Below are 25,550 nucleotides of genomic sequence, written 5' to 3' on the forward strand. Positions count from 1 at the left end.
GGTCATCAGAGGTCACCTAGGGGTCATCAGAGGTCAAATTACTGAAAACTTGTATGGTCATGAAACTTGGTGGGTACATTTAACATTTAGAATCAAATGTTTGGAAGGTCATTTTGGGGACATCCAAGGTCACCCAGGGGTCATTTGAGGGAAAATCACTAAAAACTCTTATGGGCATGATACTTGGTGTGTACAGGCAATCTTTAAAGCCAAATGTGTGGAATGTCATTTCAAGGTTATCCATAGGTCAAGCAGTGTATTTTTTTTTTTTTTTGGTGGATGTTTTTGGGAAAATCGAGATTTACGTAGCGGGAATAATGCTAATGCATGTGGTTTCTTTGAGACATTAACCCTAACCTGGCTGAAACTCTAAAGTGCACAATGTAAACTACATGTACTGCACTTTAAGCATTCCATTTGATGCAACTGGCCAAAAATGTTGGGTTAGGGTTAGATTAAGATGGCCTTACAATGTGATTATATTTTGTGTAGCAGTTGTAGCCAGTAACTACATGTATGCCAAATATCCACTACGGTATAGAAGAATTTATTATTTCTTGTTAAATGCGGTGGACAGTCGCTATACAAAATGTCCAAATTGTATTGAAGTACAGATGCTACATGTAGTGATAAGCTCCCAAAGCATGCACTTGTTAGTAGAAGCATGAGAAGTTTCACATTTTTGTTTTCGGTAAAATATTATGTTTTAGGTTGTTGTTTTTTTTTCAACCTGGGATCAATACCACATAATATGGTTACTGAATGACCTTTGACTTTGACTATTTGACTACAAAACTATTACGGTAATAGTATGACCTTTTGTGATCTCATTTGGTGACCATGGGTCTAATCCAAAATGGCTCCACAATTTCACATCTTAAAATCCACAATTGTACCATGTGTGGAAATTCTCATGCATCTACTGATAATTTACACGTGCTCAATACTTCAGTTCAGCATCTGTATTGTAGCGGTGGACAGTCGCTCTAAAAAATGTCCAAATCCACAGCTCTGCTGTACAATGTAATCATGGTAATGAGGGTTTACATGTATGTTTATTGTTATGTTGTTTTCTAAATGTGCTAAATCACTAACATTAGTTTGATAGTATTTTTTTGTTTTTATCGCAATTGAGTTTTTTGCCAATATGTCATGTGCTTAGTTTCTTTCCGCAATTTCCACTTTCGAAAAAATACTGTTAAATACTGCATTCATATTATTATTTGTTTCTTGGCTGTCTCCAGGCAGAAACAAATTCATTAATCCACTGTGCAGCTCAATGCAATAACCGATCATCATTATTATCATCATTATTGGATGGCTTATTTCGCATGATACCATAACATATCGGATTCGTCATACAAATATCGTTGGCTCGTCCGATATTTTTATGACGCATCCGATATGTTATGGTATCATGCTCAGCCATCCAATATTATATCAAACTAGATACGTTGATATGATATTGTGTCCTCATGTGCTGTATAGTTTTGTATTTACATATTTATGTATGTTAATGAGCTCTCAGCTCATTTGCATATTTTGCTTACATTTTCATTAATCCACTCTGCAGCTTCAACGCAATAACCGATTAACTTTGTACTGTGCTAGTATATGGTGGCCTGACTGGCCTCACACGCTGCATACTTAACTTTTGTGTCACATTAATTCCATATTTATGAATTTAAATAAGCCTAAGGGAACAAACCAAAACATTGATGACGTCTTATAAACGAAACAAGTTGCGTTTAGACGGGAGGGGGGTAAAAATACTTGATTACGTTTGTAAAAAAACATCGGTCTGAAGAATGTCATTACTATTATTATGTCAAAATTGTCAATATTTTATCATTACGTTTCTGGCCGGGAGGGAGGGGGTCGACTGAGAAACGAAAGTAGTTACGTTTATAGGACGTCATCGATCTTTTGTTTTGTTCCATTATTGTTTTCTAATCGATTTAATATCATATATAATTAGTTTTAAATTACTGGATTAGACTCCAAGTTGTTAAATTACATTGTTTATTAATCGTGTTCATTGTTTACACATTTTTGTTTTTTATTTATTCAAAGTTTCATGTTAGAAAATGTCATACAAATATCTATACCACAAGTTGTCAGCCCTTACCTAAATTAATTATTATTGGGGTACGAGGAGCTAAAAAGTGGTCCTTTGTGAACTTCATCTCAAAAAGGACTAATTTCAATGATTTTCCCCAAAAAGGATGCCTTTACATTCAGAAGGTAGATTTTCAAGGTTTTCTGAATTGATATTTTGAGGTGATTCGCACACCTATGGCCATGCTTTTGCAAGTCATACAACTGATACCGCTCATTGTTAAGCTGTATGGGATCAGTGAATCCTGGGCAGTGAATATTTTGAACTAGGAAGAAAAACAAAGCTTTTTAAACAGTAAAGGACCAAAATGTTTGGCATTCAAAACATGAAACTTTCCAGTCTTCTTATGTACATGTGGTGTTCCAGTCACAGCAATTTTGTCAACTTATTAACCTGCTATACAATCCATTTATGTACTTAATGCAGCCGAATCTTAGAATCATGAAGCCAATCAAAAAAGACATTTGAAAAATATGGGAAGTTCATTAACCTTGTCTGATCATGCTATGCATAGTGATTTCCAGGCATATGAATTTTCAGGTTTAAACCTGAATTCAGGCTTTTTATTAGGTTGTTTTTGTTGATGATCATTCTCATGCCTGGTTTCGGAATTATACTGTAAATTTAGTGATTGGCTATAGTTAATTTGGTTTGCTAAAGAGATTAATCTTGTAAAGCATGTTATAATTAGCTATGCTATAGGCATAGGTGTTGACAAAATTTTTGTAGTCACATGTGCAGTTCTTCCTGGATAAAGAAGAAACTTGGCTGAAGGTACCCGCCTTGATGTTGGAAGCCAAGCTTAGCTTGTTACGGAGAGGTCCCTGACTGGATCAAATCATATGAATAAAAAATATTTCAGCTTTTTTTTCTTTCAGGTGTTGGTGTACGTTCCCCAGATTAAGCCCATCCGATCTACTCCCAGGATCAGCTGAAGTGCAATATCATTGTATGTTTAAATTTAATATGGACAGAATCATCAAACAATAAAATACAATGCAAAGAACTATTTTCCCACTTATTTTATTGTGTGTTCACTATGTAGTATATAATAGTAGCCTTTAACACATCAAGGGCTCAGGGTAAGAGTATCTTACTTAACACCACAGTTTTTTGAAAAAGACTCCATGTAGAGTCAATGCAAATGCCATGAAACTTTCAGCAGCCTGGTATTTCAAGTATAAATATTTAGCATGGTAAATGGATGATGATGCTGAATAAATTTTCATACCAAAATCTCATTTTTGCCAAATTTACAGTTAGATGTTGTTGCGTTGAACCCTCGACACGTGTCCAAATCGCTACAAATTGAATGGAGTATGCATGAATGGGCGACTGCATTTGAAACATGCTCCCCCATTGCTGAAGATGAAGGTAATGACAAGCTAACATAATATGTGTCTGACATCAACTGGATTGTAACATTAGCAACAGAATTAGAGGCTGCCTATACTGCCACGTACAATCGCACCGTCAGCTATGGGGAGGAAATTGGTGGGTATTCGGGTCTTTGCGCTTGCATGACAACGAATGCCTCGAGTGCATTGTGATGGAAACTGCCTACCCCCAATTTTTGCTCCAAGCCTGTATCAAGATGGCGGTCCAGTCCAGGTTCTCTTTCTCTAATTCTGTGCCTCTAGCTGACCTCATTGTTTTTAAACACAACTGGTGATGCAGGACAATCTCAAATGGGACAGAAGCATTGATTGTATTATGCTCAGGATTTTTTTACAAATTGAGTTTTGATACCCACAAATTATATTCACTCTACAAAGGAGATGTATGACCATTAAGGTGGTACTACACCCCTTGATATATTTGTGACTATTTTTGCATTTTTCTCAAAAACTAATAAAACACTGGTATCAAAAGTTATGTATATTATAGGAGCAAGGAATCCAATTACTACACTGGAATTTCATCGACTCCAGGCAAGTAGTTATTGATTTATTGATCAAACATTGGTTTTCCCTCATTTTTGACTGTAACTCCACAACTGTTGTCTGTGCTGAAATAAAATTTTCAGTCCTTGCCCCTAAAATATACATATCTTACTTGTCACCAATGCGCTATAATTTTTGAGAAAATTTTTTTTAAATTTGAATGTATGTGAAAGTCCATCCTCTCTTGTAACGAGATTGAAAATTTTAAGAGTGCAGTGATTTATAGTGCGCTGCCGCTACTCACAAGCACAACACCTAGATCCACAAGCCTCAGCACACATTTCGTGTTGTCACTGACCACTACGGTTACATATATGGTTACCAAAATATGACCTGTTAATACGGTGCGAAACCAAAAAGTTGGCAACAACTAGTTGTTTAATTTTCTTTATTTTTGACATTCTGTGTTGCCAGGTAATTTTCTAATTATACATGCATGAATTATGCAAATTAAAGTTTTCAGATACAATTAGGAAAGGTGTGGTACTGGAACTTGGTACATGAGTAGGAGACATAAAATGCAAAAAAACAATGGCTGTATTTGGTTCATTTCCATAATTATGGCCCTAATTAACTTTCTAATAAATTAAGCAAAGTGAAATTTGCCAAACGCAATGATTTTGTAGCTTAACGGTACTATCCATAAACCATATGCCTCAATTGTGTAGTTCTTTTTTATATCTGAAAACTTTACATAATTCATGCATATATAATTACGAAATGATCTCACGAACTCTACTGGTCAAAAATCAAAAGAAAACTGTTGACATGTTTGGTTTTTGCCATTTTGATAGGAACTTGAGAACTGAATCTTGAGTTCAGCCTAACAAATTAACAAAAATATGCTTGTGGCCAAGTTTTATGCAAACTTGCCGCTAGGAATGCAATTGTTCTAAAATAGAACCAGTCTATGATGATATCAAATAATTTATTTATTTTTGAAATTCGCGATATAATACACATTTTATGATAAATGATTAAAAATTGACATTTTGATATTTTAACAGTCCTCGAGGTAAAAGTTATAAATCTAATGATATTTACTATTAAAGTGTATGTAGCTGGGATGAAAGCTGCCAATAAATTGAAGATTTGGAAGTTTTGTATTGAAAATATGGAATTGTTTTCCAAAAACAGGACTTTAATATATCAAAAATATCAAATTTTAAGAATTTGTTATAAATTTTGTATATATTGGGAATTTCAAATAATCAAAATTACTTGATTTTTTAAATTGTATAAGTGACACATTTTATTTTTTAAAGCATTAGAGAATGGGTAACCCGTAAACTAGGGATCCAAAATTAATTAGGTTTCCTCATAGAACTTAATGTATTACAGCTCTGTGGGTTTCCTGTAAAAACTATTTTTACGAGGGGGTATCCAAAAGTTTTTGACATCACCCAGAAGCGAAGGAGCTATATCGATGAAATTTTGTCAGTGTAATTACTGATCCTTAAGTACATTATGGTCCAAAAATGGTCTCATAAGTATGTTTACTTTCTTTACAGGTGGCGCTAGATGGACAGTAGGCACATAACCTTTTCATGATATAAGATCCTCCACTTTCTTGAATTTCTTCACTGTGGCCGCATCATCCGAAAGTGATGGACGTCCACTTCTTGGCTCATCTGTGAGGGACATGTGGCCAGTTTGGAAATTCCTTTTTCAAAAAGTAACAGTGCCATATGATGGGCAATCATCACCGTAGATAGCTTTCATTTCATCATAGATTTTCTGAGCATTGTAGGCCTAACCCTTCAAATGCAGGAACTTAATCACGCTATGTGCCTCAATTTTAACCATTTTACAGGTTATGCGCCTACTGCCCATCTAGCGCCACCTGTAAAGAAAGTAAACATACTTATGAGACCATTTTTGGACCATAATGTACATAAGGACCAATAATTACACTGACAAAATTTCATCGATATAGCTCCTTCGCATCTGGATGATGTCAAAAACTTTTGGATACCCCCTCGTACATAGTTTAAAAAAGTACAGGAGGAGTTCTGAAAAGGCCACAGAAATTTAATAAAGCAATATTGTAACTAGCCTTGTTCAGGCCTTCTAGGGCTCATGATCAGCAATCGAATCATATCACCTTGGCTTGAATCATTTTCAGGCTCACCAAGTCATTGAGGGTTACTGTACTGATTGAAGCTACAAATTACTGTAAGCATGTTGAAAACGTAATCGGGTTGAGTCTGAACCACCAGGACAGCCTGGCAGGCTCCTAGACTCAATCCGACTTTGATCGTTCAACATGATACACATGCTAAGTTACGTCTGCATACAGTTTGTTTGTGAGTCTGTGGTCCTCATGGACTTGGTGAGCCCAAAAGTAATGATAGGAGGGGTGGGGGTCATTAGCGCCAATCCGGCTTGAAATGTTGGGAGGACAACCGTCCAAAATTTAAAAAAGTGGCTGAAAAAATGGGTCATTTTGCCACGTCCCCCCCTGGATTGCCCCTCCTTTAAGGACCGCAATCCAATGTGAAAGGGATATGTAGGGTTTACATTTTCATAGTAATGAGCTTTCTGGTAGAGCAAAATGTAAAAATTAAGGCCCTATGTCACACGGGTGAAATGAGAGATCGCACAAAATCAGCCTGCAGATTGCTATAAGTAGTGGTAACATTGTGAAAAATTGCTTTAAATTGCCTATGCTAAATTGTAACCGATCACTGCAAATCTAGCTCAATTGTGACCAATCAATAAAAATTGGGCTAAATTTTAATAAATTGCATGAAATTGAGGTCAATTTTACAAGATTTGTTTCAAATTTGGATCAATGTCCAAAAATAGGACATCGCCACAAAATATGTTAGAAGTTAGATAGAAATCATCACAAACTTAAAATACAGGAAACATGTGCTGAATTCTACAAAATGGTGATAAATGATATAAATATGTGCGATTTATCATTTTCCCTCATGTGACATGGGGCCTAAAATATGGGGTCATTGGGTGACAGAATAATTTTGAGCATTCGGTGAGAGCAAAATGTAAGAAGTATGGGGTCTTTGGGTGATGGACTGACAGTCTGTACCTAAATTAGGACAGCATTGGATGAGAGCACAGACTCATTTAGAGTACCATTTTAGAGTGGGGTCCTTGGGTGAGAGTCAGAAGCTTCAAACATTGAATTTTTAGTTCTAATTAGCTTCAATCAGAGTTGTTTTTAAAGTAAGTAAGACAGCAGTGATAAATGAAAGTTTTTGTTCAAATTGAAGGGCCTTCGGGTGATGCTGACCGATCAAATTCAAAAGGGGTCTTTGGGTGTGAGCACAATATTTTCTGAAAAAAATGAGGTCTTTGGGTGACAGTGTTGCTGGAAGAGGTTGTCTTATAGCCCTACATGTGTCTCATCCAAAATGGGAATGCCCTCCTCCCCGAGAGCAGTGATAGGGTTTAAGTGCTGATCATGAGGGGGGGATCTTAGAAGGCCTTGGCACAAGACTGTAAATATAACATGCTGAAGAGGATGCCCTCAATATTTTCAGTGGGTATATCATTCATAGCTATTCGTGATTTTCAATATCAAAGTATTTCAAACAGGTAAAATTTTTGTGACAGATGGGTCTTAAAATGATTATCTAACAAATTCAGTTTCTTATGGGAATGTTACAATATTGCTCTAGGAAATTTAAAATTCATTACTACTACCAGGGGAGTTCTGGGGTTTTGATTAGGTGGAGATGGAGATGTATGGCTGAGATTTTGAAAGAATTGTACCCGAAAATATTTGATCATTGAATAATTAAGCCCATGAATACTCTTTCTGAAATATAAATTTCCTGTTTCCAAATGTTTCTAAGATATAAGCTCCCCCATTTTGTAACCAGATTTTTGAAATTTTTTAACCCACAAATAATAACATGAAAATGCTTCTCATATCAGCGGCACATCCCCATACCCACTAAGAACCCCCTCTGGTAATATGTGGCCTGGAGAAAGCTAGTGCTCAGACATTGAGCTAAACAGCCCCGACTGTTATGGACTCCAACGCGAGCAGCATTTTCTTACTTACCTCGAGCTGCTCGCGCTGGAATTCCATTCTAGCCTTCTCTATCTTCAGGAACTCTTCCTGGATTTTTAACAACCTCATTTCTGTCTCCAAGTGGGTTGCCCTTCACGTGCCCCGGGTCCATTGGATGTGGAAGGCTGATCTTGTTGTTGTTGCGACTCCGCTTCCTGGGCTTGTTTCTGCTGTTGCTGTTGTTGAATCATCTTTCGCTTTTTCTCTCTCTGGAGCTGTTGTTGCTGTTTTGCAACCGTTGCAGCCGTTGTTGCTGCTGTTGTTGTTGCTGTTGTTGTTTTTGTAGATCCTGGGAGTTCTGAGATGAGTCCTGCATATGGATAGTGTAGCTTGTAAGAAATTTTTTCATTGGCACATGTGAAGTAATTAAGCAAAATCAGTCGGAAGTTACATGTAGATAAACAGAATATTTACTTCCTTTTCCTATTGTTTTGAAAATTCTTTTAACTGCAGTGCTCATATCTTTTTGAACTGGTTGTTCAAATTCAATGGGGTTTTCTGAGAAATGTAGCAACAATCATATAATAAACTGAAAATTGAAAAATGTCTAACTTTAGACTGATTTTGATTGATCACACCACATATAAGAAAATCATTGCCCCTTGGGATGTTGAAGCGTAATGTGTGATTTGCTTCCCAGCAACGCCTCAATTTTACTCTCGATTTCTACTTTTTGCATAATTATAATGCCCATTGGTGTACTAAAATACCACGTAAAAGATTAAGCCTGAAGCGCTTTAATAACAGTAAAATTATTCAGAGTTCATCGATCGAATGCTTGCTAACATCTCCCGTGGATGTTAGCTTATGTGTAGACCTACACACGTCGAGTGGGATGCTCCATGCAGTGTTACACGTAATGATCGGCGAGCGATTACACGCATTGTTGGCACTGGAATGAAATCACAATTTTCTTCGTTAAATACGCACCTCATTTGTTTGGCTCGAGATCAAAAGGGGATAATGTGATCAGTGAAAACAAACATAAATAGGAATCTATTCTTTATGCAAATCACACATTACTTTAATATGAACCCTGTTTATTTTTCATATTCAATTGAGATTACTATTACATGTACGTGCATTGGGAAAATGTTTAGAAATCTCATTATGTTTCATGGCCTTAAACAGAATCATGTCTCACCTCCTTTTTCTACCAAATAGAAAAAGGCGGAGCGTTTGTGATTTTTCAAGGAAAAATGGCTAGCACAAATATCAATCTATTTCTTAAAGGTATTTTTGGCCCTTTTTCTTTTCTTAGGGGGGTGGAGTGGTGGATGCACTTCAGGGCCAAATTTTATCAGATTTTATTTAATATAAAAAAAACCAATCACCATATGTACCAAAAATGCATTTAAATAGCGCCATCTCCCAATACAAACCACTTTTTTTGGTCTTATGGAAACAGGTACATAGATACTTACTTGGGAGTCTGACAGAGGATTGCCCTCTGTGTTTGGTCCCATTATCCCAAACCGAACTTCTGGGGCACACATCTCTCTCACTAGATCAAGTATTGGATTTGATTTGACATGCCGTCCTCCTCCTGATAAAATTAATAGAGGATTATAAATAAATTAAAATCCATAGATTCCTATTTAGAGTAAATGTTTAGAAAAAGAATTGGAACAATAATAACAGGAATGTATTGAATATAAACTGGCCTCAAAAAGAAACTTATAATTTTTCACAAGATCATATCTTAAAATCCTCTCCATAAAAATGAACAAAAATTGCACACAGGATTACTTCAATACTCTAAAGTCAGTAACCAAGCAGTTGTCCAACTAACACAACAGCAAAATGCACTGACATGGAACACCTTCCTGGACCAAAATTCACAGCGCAACAGATTTCTTTTGTTGGGTTCCAATTATTCGCCTGTGAATGTGGTCCCGGATGCTGTTCCGTGTCAGTGCATTTTACTGTGGTGTCAGTTGGACAACTGCTTGGTTACTGACATGTGTTTAGAGTAGAGTATTGAAGTTATCCTGTGTGTAATTTTTTTTCATGTACAGGCAAATAATTGGAACCCAGGCAAAGAAATCTGTTGGGATGTGAATTTTGGTCCAGGAAGGTGTTCCATGTCAGTGCATTTTGCTGTTGTGTCAGTTGGACAACTGCTTGGTTACTGATATGTGTTTAGAGTAGAGTATTGAAGTAATCCTGTGTGCATTTTTTGTTCATTTTTATGGAGAGGATTTTAAGATATGACCTTGTGAAAAATTATAAGTTTCTTTTTTGAGGCCAGTTTAGGTTATTAACTGCTATAAAAGCAAATGTGAACTCTAAGAAAAGCTGAGAGTAAATGTGCCATTACTTTATAATTATTCATGCAAGATATATAAAAGTATGCATGTTTTTAAAGGCAGGACATCACAGGATCTAAATATAAATTCAAATTTGGTGTAAAACACACACACAAATCTGCACAAAATGATGCACTAAATCAGAAAGATGAGCATATTCGCTACCTGTTTTTTTTAATTTTTATAATAGATGCAATATTTATTGAGTTATTGTGTACCAAAATCGCCATTTCAAGTTACAAGTGGTCAGATTTTGCACTTGGATCAAAGATTCAAGAAGAATGCGACACATTAGCCCCTTGAGAAGTTAGATCGAAATCTATCCATTCATTCATTTATTTATTTACACAATTAACATAAAAATTGCAAAATATGCACAGAAATATCATTACATCAAAATACCATCAACAGAGATGCCAGTCAGTTTCACTCAAAAAACCTGAAACTCGTCAGAAAATCTGAAAAAATGAAAGCAGGCCAAAAAGCCCCAAAACAGGCTGAAAATAAAGAAAAACGTGGAATTTGAACTCACAAAAACCTGAATTCAGGTTAAAACCTGAAAACTGGTATCTCTGCATCAAAAATTCATGGAGGAGATGGCCGAAAGGCCAGTAAGGCCAGTGGAGTGGTAGCCATCCCCTTTAACATAAAAGTTACCAAACAGAAAACACAAAAAACAACCGCAAAAAATTAAAACAAACAACCAAAAAAATGCTTGGCAGTTAATCATATTTTGAAATTAAAAGGGCATTTCGTGATCCACAGCCTCATCCCCCCACTTTTCTCAAAATAAATTGAGATTTTTATACCACTGGATACCTCTGGCTACATAATGTTTATGTACCAAATATTTCTTGCAGATTAATTCGTTTAGCAAAAATATCGCCAAATTTTAATTTCGTTCTGGTGCACCAGAACGAAATTACAACACATCGCCTCTGGAGCATTGTGATACACATATAATCATGCATAACTCAGTAAACGCAGAATCGGAATCAACAGAAATTTTTGTGGATACCTACTGAAAAATGTCATAAAAGAGGATGCTAGGATCATAAAATCCTCCTTTAAGTGTGTTTCAGTACACGTTCTATTTTCCATTAATTAGGAGTGCATCTATTGTCTCATAATAACACGGACGATATCATTATTTTACAATTATTGACATGGAAAGTGTAAAACAAATTCTAATTTGTTTGTTTTATTGTTTTACATACCCGTCTTTTTATTTTGCTTCTTTATGCTCAATGCATCAGATTTGAGCAATTGCCATTTTTTCCTGCAGTCTTCCCAGTCCCTCTGGATGCTCTTGACCTGCGTTACCTCCTCGGCAATCAACTGCCAGTATCGCTTCTTTCTCTCCTCAACCTGGAAAAGATTTTTAAAATCTGATTTGAATCATTCTCTTTCATACTATTATTGCACTTATAGTTAAAACAATTTCATGACAATACAAACAAGGGACTCCTGATTGAAGTAATGAATGCAATTTAAAAAAAAGGTTACAAAATGACAAAACTGATTTTCTAGGTTTGTCATACATGATAAAGCTATAAATTGCCCATGTCCAGGAAGCTGAAAATTGACACAAATCGCAAAATACATGTTCAGTTTCATAATTATCTTAGATTGAATGTTCCGAAATTTGTAGTTGTCAAACAATCAAACAATTTAAATGAAAAATATTACGGGCGCTAAAATTCACTGGGATAGTGAGAAAATATTAGCTTTCTTATGATACTTTAGCTTAGATCCACAAAATGCATTGATTTTGCATCCACTCCCCATCGAAATATAATTACCTTCTGATTCTCATGACCCGCTTCCCAGCTACCAAACAGCTTGCCCTTGTGCAATTGTATTAATTCTAACATCACGTGCAGCTCCTGCTCTTTAAAATTTCTTTTTCTTGGAGTCTTCTTCTTCTGCAACAAGATAATTTATTTGATAAAATGTTCAGAGAAAAAATTAAACATATGTAGGCCTACTATTTTTATTTGAAGAATAATAATGTGACATTTAAAATCATATCACTGTCAGTTGCTAACTAGGCAGGGTGTAGATAATATGAATTAATTCCCAGACTGCTGAGACGTGTTTGTGATATGATCGTTTTTATTATTGCTATGCTGACAAAAAAGATTTTTGCCTGGAATGGCTCTTGCTTATTTGTGTCCTTTTAATCCTCCATAGTCAGTGAGATAAGCATTTAACTCTATAACCTCGGAATATCCCTCGGTTCCAAAGGCAAAATGTTTAGATTTTTCACAATGCCCTCCAAATAACCGATGCGCGAGTTATTAACCTCTCATTATGTCTTTTGTATTGCTTCTATCTTGGTTTGTTCAGCGCTACGAGACCTCCTATTTTGTGAGATATACTTTTCACACATTAAGTGGCATCAATGTGGAGATGAATAAAGTTAAAACATAAACATACCTGTACTTGCACTTCTAGCTCATCATCAGATGAAGGTGCCGCACCAAGTGCGGCAGGCACTGGCACTGGTACATATATGTTGTTGATATTTTGATTCTAAAATGATAATAAAGGCAAGTTGGGAAACAAACACAGTTGGTAATATTATAGGAAGTTTCAAACATTTAAATAAAGTAGGATATGGTACAGTTCATGTTGAATCCACTGTAGAGTTAGCGAATGATGTGAATATGCTAAAACTCAACTGCAATAGTCATGGCAAGTAAAATTTACACCAGACACAAAACAGTTAAGTAATTGCATTCCACCAAACAAGCAGAATCATTCGTTGAAAAGGTACAAGCAAGTGCAGAACGTGCTGCCTCCACTCATCCAGTCAACAGGTGGTAGGATTGGTGTTTAGCGTAAGCAAGCAGCGGTTGATGACACAAGTGACCATTAATCAGTCTCCTCTTGTCCTCTTCCAGTTAGTCGAATGTTGTGAATATGCTAAACTCAACTGTAATAGTCATGGCAAGTAAAATTTACACCAGACACAAAACAGTTAAGTAATTGCATTCCACGAAACAAGCAGAATCATTCGTTGAAAAGGTACAAGCAAGTGCAGAATGTGCTGCCTCCACTCATCCAGTCAACAGGTGTTAGGATTGGTTTTTAGCGTAAGCAAGCAGCGGTTGATGACACAAGTGACCATTAATCAGTCTCCTCTTGTCCTCATCCAGTGTTTGCAAACAATAACATGAAATGAAAAAGAAAACAATTGTAAAAATCTATTAGTCAAATGTAAAATCAGACGACGGTGGCCGACATTCATGTGGCAACAGCCAATAGCGTAAACAAAACAGACAATATGGAGGCAACACTGCCTGGATATTGGAGGCCCCGTGCGAGGTGTATTTTAGCTCTATTCAGCATCGAAGTGGTTACGTAATTCTCTTGGTTACCGGATCACGCTACTTTGGTATGCCTTCGAGTGCCATATACTTTATGTGGTGATCATTTCGATCGTGGTTCATTACTCTAGCGCGTGATCCCGTTGACATAGTAACATTACGTAACTCGATACTGAATTGGCCCGTTACAAAAAAAAATGCACAAAACATAAATCACAATTTAGCTCTCACTAGCAAGTTTTCAATCACTTGCTACATGTAGTATGTATATTAAATACAGGTTTGTGCTCATGTAGAAAATACTGCCAACAATGTGTTTTCATCCCTTTTTGTTTAAATTAAGAAAATATTGTCAACACAAAATACGGTAATGCAAAGATATTTGCGTGCATGAAAATTTTACAAGTGCAGTTGATTCACAACATTTTCATGCACAAAATTCGTTTTATCTTTGTATGCATTTGTAGGCGAATGTTAAAATTTTGCACAATTGAGTTCACTCCAAATCGCGACATTTTAATGCTTCAAAACAATATCATGTTTACAGGTAATCGCATCAAAAATGCTGTTCTTAAAAAACTTAATAATTTGCACTTCAACTCAAATAGACTTTTCAAAATAGGCATTTTGTGTTCTTAAAAAATGTCGCCTTTGATCTACTGGTACCGTAAGCCAACCGAAAATGAGAGCTTTGGTACGCTACATGTACATGTTGCGATGATCCAACTTGGCTAAGAATTACTCAATTTATCTGTACAATGCTGTAACACTAACACTACAGTATGAGGGAGTTTTTGATTGCCACGTTGGATCGTTATGTGACGAAACGTGAAACGTTGTTGTCGTCGCCAACACCCATGCACTACAACAGTTAGTATCATTGCGTGTTGTAGAATTTGGACTACGATGTCAGTGTGTCGTACTTTACTGTCTGTAGAGGCACCCGTCATGGAAATCGAAACCAGTCCGTATCAATTGACAACAAGACCAAGACGGTTTACCCATGGGCATCGGCATGTACGCTTAGTAAGGGCCCGGGGAGTAATACCCGGTACCTCGCCACTTCTACACAATCGTAAATTACCAGTGCATACCTCTACGAAAAAAAAAATAAAAAAAATTAACTGTATACTGGCATGTAATTTGGTTTAATGCCCAGCTGCAATCACAAGATTCAAGAAGAACAACTTCTTTTTATTCTTTATTTGGTATGTTGTCGATCACATTGCATCCAAAAATCACAACTTGGTCCCAAAAAATGTCACGATTTCTGATAGATTTATACGTAGAGTATACTTTAAATGCAAAAATATCCGCTTATTCTAGTAATCCTCAGTTGTGAAGACGGTACAAGCAGTGACAAGTATTATAAATCCATTAAGCTTATTTCGCTGTACATTTGTATAGGAGGTCCGTTGGTCTCCACAGACGCCAATTTACTCTCTTAAAATTTCATCTTACCTGATATTTTTATGGGTAGAAAAGAACACACATGCAAAATAATGTCATTTTCTAACAGAAAAGAAAAGAAAAAATACATAAATCACACGTTAAATGCAATTTGTTTACCATTTTGTTGATTTGTGCGACTAGTTTCCCCAACCGGAAGTGAAAAATTTTCCGCACTGAATTGACCCCGAACAAAAATCAGGCTCTTTCAAGAACATTAGATAAAAATTTAATTAAAAGATAAGAGGAATTGAGATAAGATTAATATTATCCTAAGATGAATTAAACGTCTTGACTTAAGATGAATTGCAGTTAAGATGAATACTTAAGATCATCTTAAATAGAAGCTTTATGAAATAGGACCCTGGATTGTAATTCTTTAAAATGTCAAATTATGCTGACATCACTCACACCTGTATGACTAGTGTCTTTGAAAAGAGCGGTATTGTATTTAATCTATGATTGCACACATACACAGATTTGACAGGTGATGAGTGCAGCCTGCTTGTAGTGCAGGGTAATACATTAAAAATTGTATTCATCTATTGCTATGGTAATTAATCCTTTTACAGCTACTTCTACTGCAAATACCAGGATCACAATGACACTCAGAATATGTAATTTTACACTATTTTGCCCCATAATCGAGGTGAATATTTTGTGTTGAATTTCTGCCTGTTCGACCAACCTGGCCTACCCAGTTTGAGCTGGTGGGGTAGATAACCAAATGGCAGCATATCAATTATTTAAATATCTATTCAAATCAAATATGTATTTGAATGACAAAAGGTAAAGAGTTTTAAAAGTGACAAATTTGGATATTTCCTCCTTCAATGAAATTTGCACTGCTTTTTTTTTGCATATAGCCATGATTTGTTGCAGGGTGGATTTTTAAAATGTGGATCTTTTTTCATCCCAAAAGATGGCAAAAGTGGACCTCTTCCCAAAGTTATTGATTTTTTTGACCATGAAAGCATAAGTAACCTCATTTTTCACAAGCAATGCTTGCAGAGTGGACTTTTTCGCTGTTTTTTCACCTGCAACGTTTGCAAAGTGGACATTTTTGGCCTTTGGCGAGGGGGGGGGGGAGCCGCCCTTGCCATTTGTTACAGTGTCATTATGAGATGTCAGATTAGCGCTCAGTCCACTGTATTCAATATATGTGACGTGTCATGTCAAAAGGAGACACTTTTGGGCAGGGTTATCAATTTTGATATTTTGACATATCTTAAATATAGAGATATTTTGCTCCACAAGGCCGTTTTCCCAATGAAATTGGACATTCCGAAGCGAAGATATTCAGTTCGTAAGTTATGGTATTATAAAATTGAAAATTGAGATATCGGCCTTTAAAAATACTATTGACAATGTTGAGAGTAGGAATTACCTTGAAAAATGTCTCACAAAATAGAAGATGCCAGTATTTCCGGTCTGAAACTATCAGACAATATTTTTAACATTAATCACATCACAAGTTCGCAACAAACCCAAATTGTGAAAAAATCACCCCCGGGCAGATTTTTGGCTATTTCTCCATTTACGATTCTGCCCAAAAGTGGCTCCTTTTGACATGACACGTCACATATGTGTGCTTCAAAGAAAAGTCCATGTAAATTTTTGTCACTTTTGACAAGTTCTCTTTTTTATTCAAATTGCTCTAAGTTAGCCGGGGAAATGAAGTCATATTGTACCGAATGAGGTATCAAAATATGCAGAACAAAATTCTCCATCTATCGGCCACTTAATTTTGTCATTTAGTTTAAGTGTCTTTAATAATTGGCCTTTGTTTTAAAAGTGTTTGGTTACTTTATGTGTGTAATATACTTCAAGAACATTTGTACATGTAAAGTATGGTTCACCACTCCTGTTATCACCTTTGAATTCTTTTAAGAACAGCACAGAATAAAGTGTGTACCTTAATTACATCCTTCATTCAGCCCCTGCAATGATTCATTATCATTATTTTCCTTTTTATGATTTGTTTGCAGTTTATTTATACCATTCAGCAAATTACTTCAGCGTTGTCTGTCTGCCTTGTCTGATTATCGCTTAAAAAGAACAACCTTTGCTACGCAATTTGACCAGCAAATGAGGTGCCGATGTGATGATGACGTGATTCAATTAGCCAATCAGAATCCCACTTCCGTATACGGCATAAACTGTGCCAAATTTATGACCGCTGAAGTTCTCTACTGAAAACTATAGTTTAGTCCTTTAAAACATAGGCACATTCATTGCAGGGGATATCAAAGTCTGCAAAACTCTTTAATATTTTGCTTCAATACTAACTCTTTGTGTGTTATGATTTGTTGACAGTTCTTTAGCTAAGTATGCCGGTATGAGTGGAGTTGACAGTGAAGAGTTTAAGGCACATCTGACACAGTCTGATCCCAGTGCATATGAGGCAGTCATACAGTGGAAGTATGGGTGCTCAAGTAAGTTGATAAACTTAGTAGCACATTTTGTTGGAGATACATGTAGGTAGTGATAAGCAGTTCCAATTTATGGGTTTTTTTTCTATCTGGAGGTAATTTGGTACTTTGTTCTTCTTTGGAACTTTACAGGGACAGTGTCTGGAACACCTTTTCCTTATATCAATGGAGTATTTGTTGATGCATATCCTACCTGGACTCTCAAAGATTGGCAGCAAGTTATTGATCCATTATTGGGATATGATAACAAGAAATATAAGGTAAGTAATAAGCCCCCGTCAGCATACAATTAAAGACCAAATTTAAAAGACTAGTTTGCGTATGATGTACTGTCAACCAGACCAAAAATGCCGTACTGTGCAGGTCAGCAACCAATCACGCCGCGCCTTTGCCGTAACCAGTGTTCGAAATATGCCTCAAAAAGTTACAGGCCAGCCGGGCTTGACCTTAAAAGTTACCGCCAGCCGGGCCGCAACTAGATGCCAGTCAGAAAAGTTACCGCCAGGCCAAAAGTTACAGGCCAATGGCGGCTGACCGCCCTATTTTCAACTCTGGCCCTAACGTCAGACACAAACTAGTCATTTTAATTTGGTCTTCATTTATAGTAACTGAGCAGTTTTTGGACACATGAGACAACATACACATGTGCAAATGATAAAAATCAATGCACTTGCCCTTTAATTTTTTGGCATCACAATGCACTCCCCCTTCTAGGTTGTGCATTGTTCCGGTGAATAAATTAAAGGGCATGTGCATTTTGAGTTTTGTCGGTGCACTACAACAAAATCATATTCTGTCATTAACCTCTAATCAGTGGCAAAAAACTCACTCGTTTGGACTAGTTCTAAGTGCAGAAGATCCTGTGCAAGTGAGAGAAACCAATGGAAAATGTAAATTTGTGGTAAAATGTCACAGTAAATTATGCCTTTGTGAAGTATTTTTCTGAGAAGCAGTCTTCCCTTGCTACCCCACTGATTATGCCCATGACTCAAAAAAGTGGGGAATTCGGAAAGCTTATTCCCAGGATATGTTGATGTTTGGAGGGAAGTTCTGGTATTTGGAGGGAAATTGTGTCTTTTTTTGTATATAAAAACATGCTATAAATTGTTGGAAATTTAGCTTGCTTCCCGGGAAATTAACATTGTTTGAGCCCTGATTATGCACCTGAATATGTCCAAAATGTTTTACTAGTTTTAATTTTGTTCTGCTTTTTTTCAGAGTTTCAATCAGATGAGTTGTCCTTCAGGGCAGTCGGAATGCCAGTATCTCCCAGGCAAGACTGCATGCTGTTTGGCAGGTGAACACTGTATACCAAATGTAGGATGCAGATGCTGATATCAAGAGTAACTTAAGGCCAAAAAATTGTTTTCTATGTCCGCACCCGACTGACCCTTATCCGGAAATAAAATTAATGTTACTGCACAAGTGAATACTGACCCTAATTGTGGAAATTGCAGAAAAGCAGGTGTTTTTTCCCTTCAGAATTTTGACATCCTGAATTATAACACACACACACACCCCCACACAAATGTCACCACACTTCACAGCTGTTGTAAAACATGCACCTTTATTTGTTTTCAGCCCATTTTGAGGCTTCATAGTCCCAATTCACACGCTTTTTCCTGCATTTTCACAAGTGATTTCAAGCTACTGACATCTTTGCTATTTTAAGCTAATTCGATTACAATAGAAACAAACAAACATCTTTCCTTTTTTCTTTTCTTTTTTTTGGCCTAAGGTTTTCTCTCAACTTGTCTTTCATCTTTAAAGATTTGTTTCTATTCAATACAATTCTTTATATTTTATTTTATCCATATCACTATCATGTATCATGTAATAATATAAACTGAGCTCAAAAAGAAACTTATAATTTTTTACAACTTGTGAATCACAAGGTCATATCTTAAAATACTGTCAATCAAAATGAACCAAAATTACACACAGGATTACCTTAATACTCTACTCAAAACACATGTCAGTAACCAAGCAGTTGTCCAACTGACACAACAGCAAAATGCACTGTCATGGGACAGCTTCCTGGACTTCCTTCACTTTCACAACCCAACATTTGGCACCCAGGACAAAAAATCTGTGAGAATGCACACAAGATCCTTGCACAGATGATAAAACGGTGCTACTTTCTGCTTTTCATACACTTTTTTCATGAAACAGGGCTGGGCTGTGAATGTGGTCCAGGAAGCTGTCCCATGTCAGTGCATTTTGCTGTTGTGTCAGTTGGATAACTGCTTGGTTACTGACATGTGTTAAGAGTAGAGTATTGAAGTAAATCTGTGTGTAATTTTGGTTCAATTTGATGGAAAGGATTTCAAGATATGACCTTGTGAAAAATTATAAGTTTCTTTTTGAGCTCAGTTTACAATGGCATATAGCAACAAATATTATCTGTATTATATATTTTGTACAGCATCAAAATTAATTTGTGGTAAAGCTGGGTATAAGCTACTCAAAGGGACAATCAGTGCATGGTTAGGCTATTCCGGTTGTAATCCATACACCCCTGGATCTTAATCCTCCCCACACAGGGGTATGAATTTCAAATGGGGATATCTACCCCCTAGATTAAGGTGGCATCATCTATAGGGGCGTATGGATTTTAACTTGAATAGCCATTTGAACAAGAACACACTAAACGCAATCAAAATTCAGATATTGGTACTTTTTGAGCATATATGTGACCGTCCAGGTCGAAACGCCCGTAAAGTGGGCCCCTGGTCAAATTTGTTTTCTTCCGTGTTTAGAAAATATATATCATAAGCTTTACAATGATAATATCATTTGACTTCAAACGATATCCAGAAGTGGAGTCATAACTTGTTAAACTTTGCTCCTTCAGTAAAAGGGTACATTATTTTGGCACTACGTTATTTCTTTTTTCCACATTGCTGGTATTAAATATCAAATGGTCATAACTGGCGGTCACTTCAAATCATCCCCAACTGAACGAGGTTCAGGAATGTCCTCTCATTGTTAATTGTTGATCCGCCACTTGAACAGGATTTAGCCAAAGCAAACAAAGACTTAAAGCTTTTTACTTATGCTATACATAAGTATAACCTTATTATCCTCTTCAACAATAGGATTAAAGATTGGTGTTTGACTGGACTAAAATGAGAAACATATCGGACATATGAATACAACCTCTATGCATATTTTGCATTGTAACTCGAAATACAATTTACCGACTTTACGAGCGGTTAGAGATGGATGGTCACATATAACAGGGCAAACATGAAAGCCATGTGATAACAATAAGACCAGACATTTTACATGAAGGTTGGATAAGGCTAATGAAAGTTGATTCCAAGTTTCCTGTTGCCCGCCCACATCACCTTCTCAGTTTGACTAAAACTTTCATTATGTTCATAAAAAAGTCAACTATCTGAAAATTGAGATGGAAATAATCAAAAATGAAACTCTCAAAATGTCTGACATCCCCTGCTGATCATCAGTAGTTTTTCTTAGTTGTAGGTGTAGAGGGTGTAGTAAATAATGGGGAAATTTAAGAATTAAGGATTACCTCATCATGTTTATAGTGATTACAAAAATTGCAAATTTCTTTTCATTTTAATAAAAACAAATTCAAATCTTTTCTCAATCTGTTGCAACATGTCTGTAATGATTATCTAAGCATTAATACCTATTTTGAGATGGTCTTTCATCAACAATATAGGTAAATGAGTGTTTTGACAATAGTGAAATTGTCAAAATAACGAATAATGAAATCATGACCTCATATTTCACTGAAAAAAATGTGACGGTAAACTAATCATTTCATTTCATTAGCCTAAATATACTTAGAGTATTGTTACTAATTAACGTCTCCGGCATGACATTTTTCAAACGGAGGCATTAAATAGAGTCAAAATGAAAAAAGAAAGACCATACAAATGAGGTGAAGTTTTCAAATCGGTAACCACGGTTAACATACACACATAAGCATTAAGTAGGCATTGCTGGAGGTGGCCGCTACAGAACTAGTTATTTGAACTGCCTTATGATATAGATGAGGTGACATCAATGTTGTCGATCAACAAAGGCAAGTGACTGGTCTATCGTATGCTTGAGTGAACTACATAAAATCACTACACTGTTCAATGACTTTTATATTGTGATGTGGCAGGAATTTTAAGCTCACAGGTTGAAGTTCTGCAGAACAAAACATGATGCTCATACATACTGCCGGGCAAGGAACAACCGGCATTGCAGACAAACTGCCAATGACATCACATGTCACCTCATCTATAAGCATTCATAGGCATGTCAATCATGTGGTGGTACAATTTATGTAAATAGCTTGTATAGAAATCTCTTGATTGTCCCTTTACTAGGCTGTGTACTCTCAGACATGCATGTAGTAAAAGTGCCATAACTTTGTAATTATTCACGCAAGACACATAAAAGTATACATTTTTATAAAGGCAATACATCAATGAATCTTAATATAAATACAGATTTGGTGTAAAAACAACAATTATGAAGAAAATCACAAAAAAGTGAGTTTTTGGCAATTTTTGTTCGGTACATCATAATAAAAAAAACACTCCTTCCAAAAATTTTCGTTTTGTTTTTTTCATAATCTTGAGACACCATTCCAAAAACGTTTTTTTTTAGTTTTTTGATATTGGCCTTATTTTTTGAGATATTGACCATATAAGGCATCAAAATGAACTTTTAAAATTCACAAACGCCTATTTGCACAAAATGATGCCTAAAATCGGAAATAGACCAAAATATAAAAAAATGAGAAAACCGTTTCTTAAGTCGATCATGCTTTTTATGATGAGCATAATTGCTTACCTATAGATGCTGTATTTATTGAGTTATCGTGTACCTAAATCGTCATTTTACCGAGAAAATGAACATTGAAATAAAGGCCGTTGAAGTTTAAAGTGGTCACATTTTGCACTTTGATCGAAGCTCACAGGAGAATGCGGCAGTTCTCGTTTTTCTACCTTACATTACGTAAACATCGGGGAAATCCACAGCCCCTGGAGAAGTTTGGGCGAAATCTATTCATATCTTGATGTTTAAATCCGGGGAAAGAACTTGAAAAAATTCACATTTTATCAGCTAAAACGGAGCCATTTGACCGCTAGGTTTTATGAAATCAGTGCTTCCATAAGATGCGCCGCGCATGCAGATAAGCGCTAATGTATGCGTAGCGTATCTGTGCGTTAACAAATTGCGCGTCTACAAAACGCGATGCGTTGTTGCGCGCGTATACCCTGATGGTACAACAAAGATTTTCTTTCCTTTTAAATTGCGGAAATAGTGAAATAAAATCCATAAAATAGAGCAGTTGGAGTTAACAAATCTGGAATTTCTTTCCTTGTATTTATAAAAAACATAACAAAGTAAATGCATTTCAAAAAAGCTCAATTTCGCGAAAGAAACAATGTCTAGAGTACACAGCCGCGTTAAATAGAAATCTCTTGATTGTCCCTTTAATATGACACTCGGAAATCAGGTGACAGTGAATAGCAGGGTATTTATGTAACAAGTTACAGTATATAGCAGGGTATTTATGTAAAAGGTAATTAAGTTAATTTTTTATTACTTCCGTGGTCTGTGCTGTGCGTAAACACAGAGGTGATAAACATTCACGCTGATTGACTGATCAACAGTCTTGACAACAAGACCGTTTACCCATTGGTTCATCGGCATGTAGAAGGGGAGGAGACCTCGCCACCATTACATGATCGCCGATCACCAGCGCGTACCGGACCGCTAAAATAATAAAAAATTAACTTAAAAAGCTAACATTTTAAACTTTATTTTTATGAAATCAGCTTGTGCTTTGATAATAACAAAAGCCAGTGGGGTAACTAGGGTTGGTAGCCCCTGGGGCAAAAAAAAATTGGCGCCCCTTCCCCCCCAAGAATATCTTATTCTTATATCAATTTTTGAAACAATTGCGCGCATAATTTTGGACAAATAAGGCCTACCACTAATTAATTTTGGTTACTAGAAGTTGAATATCGGTCTTAAAATGTTCTTTCAATTGATTTTGTGCTGAAATTTTTGACTTTCATCACTTGGAGGGGCGCAGAATCGATGCTGAATTGGTAAATTTTGCGCTCCCCTAAGGGTGGCACCCGGGGCATGTTGCCTCCCCCTGCCCCCCCTAATTACGCCACTGACAAAAGCAAAATGTAATGCTGTCTATCAAAGGGAACAAACCAGGAGTTTGATGACATTCTATAAATGAAAGTCCTTTCGTGGGATGGAGGGAGTAAAAAAGCCTGATTACGTTTTTAAAAAACTAGTTAAAATATTGATCAATCTTTCAGGTTGGAATTTTCAATATCACTTGCGTTGCAGGAAGGGAGTGGTCAGCCTCAGGGAGAAAGCGAGTCAGCCTCCTGATGAAAGCACTTTCGTTTCTATGACATCAAGCTTTTTGTTTGTTCCCTAATAAAAGAGGATATTATCAGTATTTCACACAGGGTTGCCAAGCCTGCGATTTTGGAGCTCAATTAGGTGACTTGGAGATATCGTTTGGTGATCTTTATATCAGTCAAATCATGCCATCTAATGTAATGTCTGGTTGCTTGCAAAGCCTACTGACAGGTGGTTATTAGCTTGTAGAACCATGCATATCACACAGATTTAATGGATTGGCCAATTTTGTTCACTGAGATAATTGTGTAAACCCAATTGTAATATAGAAATGGCCAGAAAAATGGATGTATATATCATAGACCACACACCGACATCGCCTGGTTAATAATTACATTGTACAGCAGAGACACTAAAATGAATACACAGGATCGATACACGTGAATGTGCTATGCACGATTTGATATTCAGGCGATAAATCTTTGGATACCGGGGTAGAAAATGATGAATATCTCCCGTAATTTTTTTATTCTAAAGAAGCCATATTTTTTTCCTTGCACTTGAACATAATGTGTTGAAAGGATATGATAGTCGTTGGCTTGCGTATTGAGAAAGAAGCGTGCGTATTGAGCTCAAAAACTGACAAAAATTCTGATTTTATATGTGCCGAACTATAGCGCAGCGTAGGCTAGCTACACTCACTCGTGGAGGCAGTCTAAAAGCAGATGACCTCATGGCGTATGCATGCTCACTCACACACAGAGAGGTCAATTACCAGGCTATTGTCAGTAGCCTTAGTCGAATGTTCCTCGGCTCATTATGCGTCTCAAAACTATTAAACAGGTCAGAACAAAATGGCCATGCGTGGCTGTGGATTCAACCTACCATGGTGATTTCTGCCATGAAGATATAATCAGGGCGATGACACTGTGGACCATCTCATAAGATGGTCTATGATATAATACAGATGTATATAGCCTGAATACAGTACTCCAAGAGCCCCACATTTTGGGGGTGTCACAAATGTTGTCAACCATTTTGTTAGCTGGAAGGGATGTTTTTAGATCTGTTTGCAGAAAACATTTAAATGTCAGGTTATATAAGGGTATAGTAGCATACCGTCCTTTTTTCCATATTGAACGGCAGTTTATATTGCACTGGGGAGTGTCTTTCGATAAGAGAACGCCTTTCAATTATAGCAGTTGTGACAACAGATCTGTACCATACTTGACTGATAAGAGATATTTAAGAATGGTCGAAAATATTTGGCAAAATCGTTTGCCAATAATATCTTGCAATAAAATTTCAAAAATATACTAAAAAATGTTGTTGCATTGCTTTATCTTTTTGAAAATGTGAAACGTTTTTGCCAAAATCAAAACATGATTATAACATGTTTATAACTTTTTAAAAACATTTTTGTGCGTGCTGGGCAATCATAGGCCTATATGTAGGCAATTATGGTAATAATAAGTATCAATAGTAAAAAAGTATTGGGATATACTCACATTGGATTCAACAACTCCTCCTATACCTTTGTACAGGAGTCAACCGTTGTTAATCC

At 36.3% G+C, this 25,550-nt stretch overlaps 1 protein-coding gene and 1 long non-coding RNA gene across 2 annotated transcripts in view; one reads left to right on the forward strand and one right to left on the reverse strand.

The window, feature by feature from the left end:
* Window positions 1-25,310, forward strand: part of LOC140167936 (uncharacterized) — a 44,364-nt gene extending 19,054 nt beyond the window's left edge. The window contains exons 4-6 of the mRNA XM_072191231.1: window positions 17,511-17,629; window positions 17,759-17,886; window positions 18,845-25,310. Of these exons, the coding sequence (XP_072047332.1) occupies window positions 17,511-17,629; window positions 17,759-17,886; window positions 18,845-18,961 (364 nt within the window). The 3' untranslated portion in view covers window positions 18,962-25,310. The remainder of the gene's footprint in view (window positions 1-17,510; window positions 17,630-17,758; window positions 17,887-18,844) is intronic.
* LOC140167937 (uncharacterized) lies at window positions 8,359-11,775 on the reverse strand. The gene is made up of 3 exons (XR_011861091.1): window positions 11,631-11,775; window positions 9,529-9,650; window positions 8,359-8,414 (listed from the first exon to the last, which is right to left on the reverse strand). It is a non-coding gene; the product is annotated as an uncharacterized lncRNA (long non-coding RNA).
* Window positions 25,311-25,550: the final 240 nt, after the last annotated feature.

This window comes from Amphiura filiformis, chromosome 13 (assembly GCF_039555335.1).
Source record: "Amphiura filiformis chromosome 13, Afil_fr2py, whole genome shotgun sequence".
NCBI classification, from domain to species: domain Eukaryota; kingdom Metazoa; phylum Echinodermata; class Ophiuroidea; order Amphilepidida; family Amphiuridae; genus Amphiura; species Amphiura filiformis.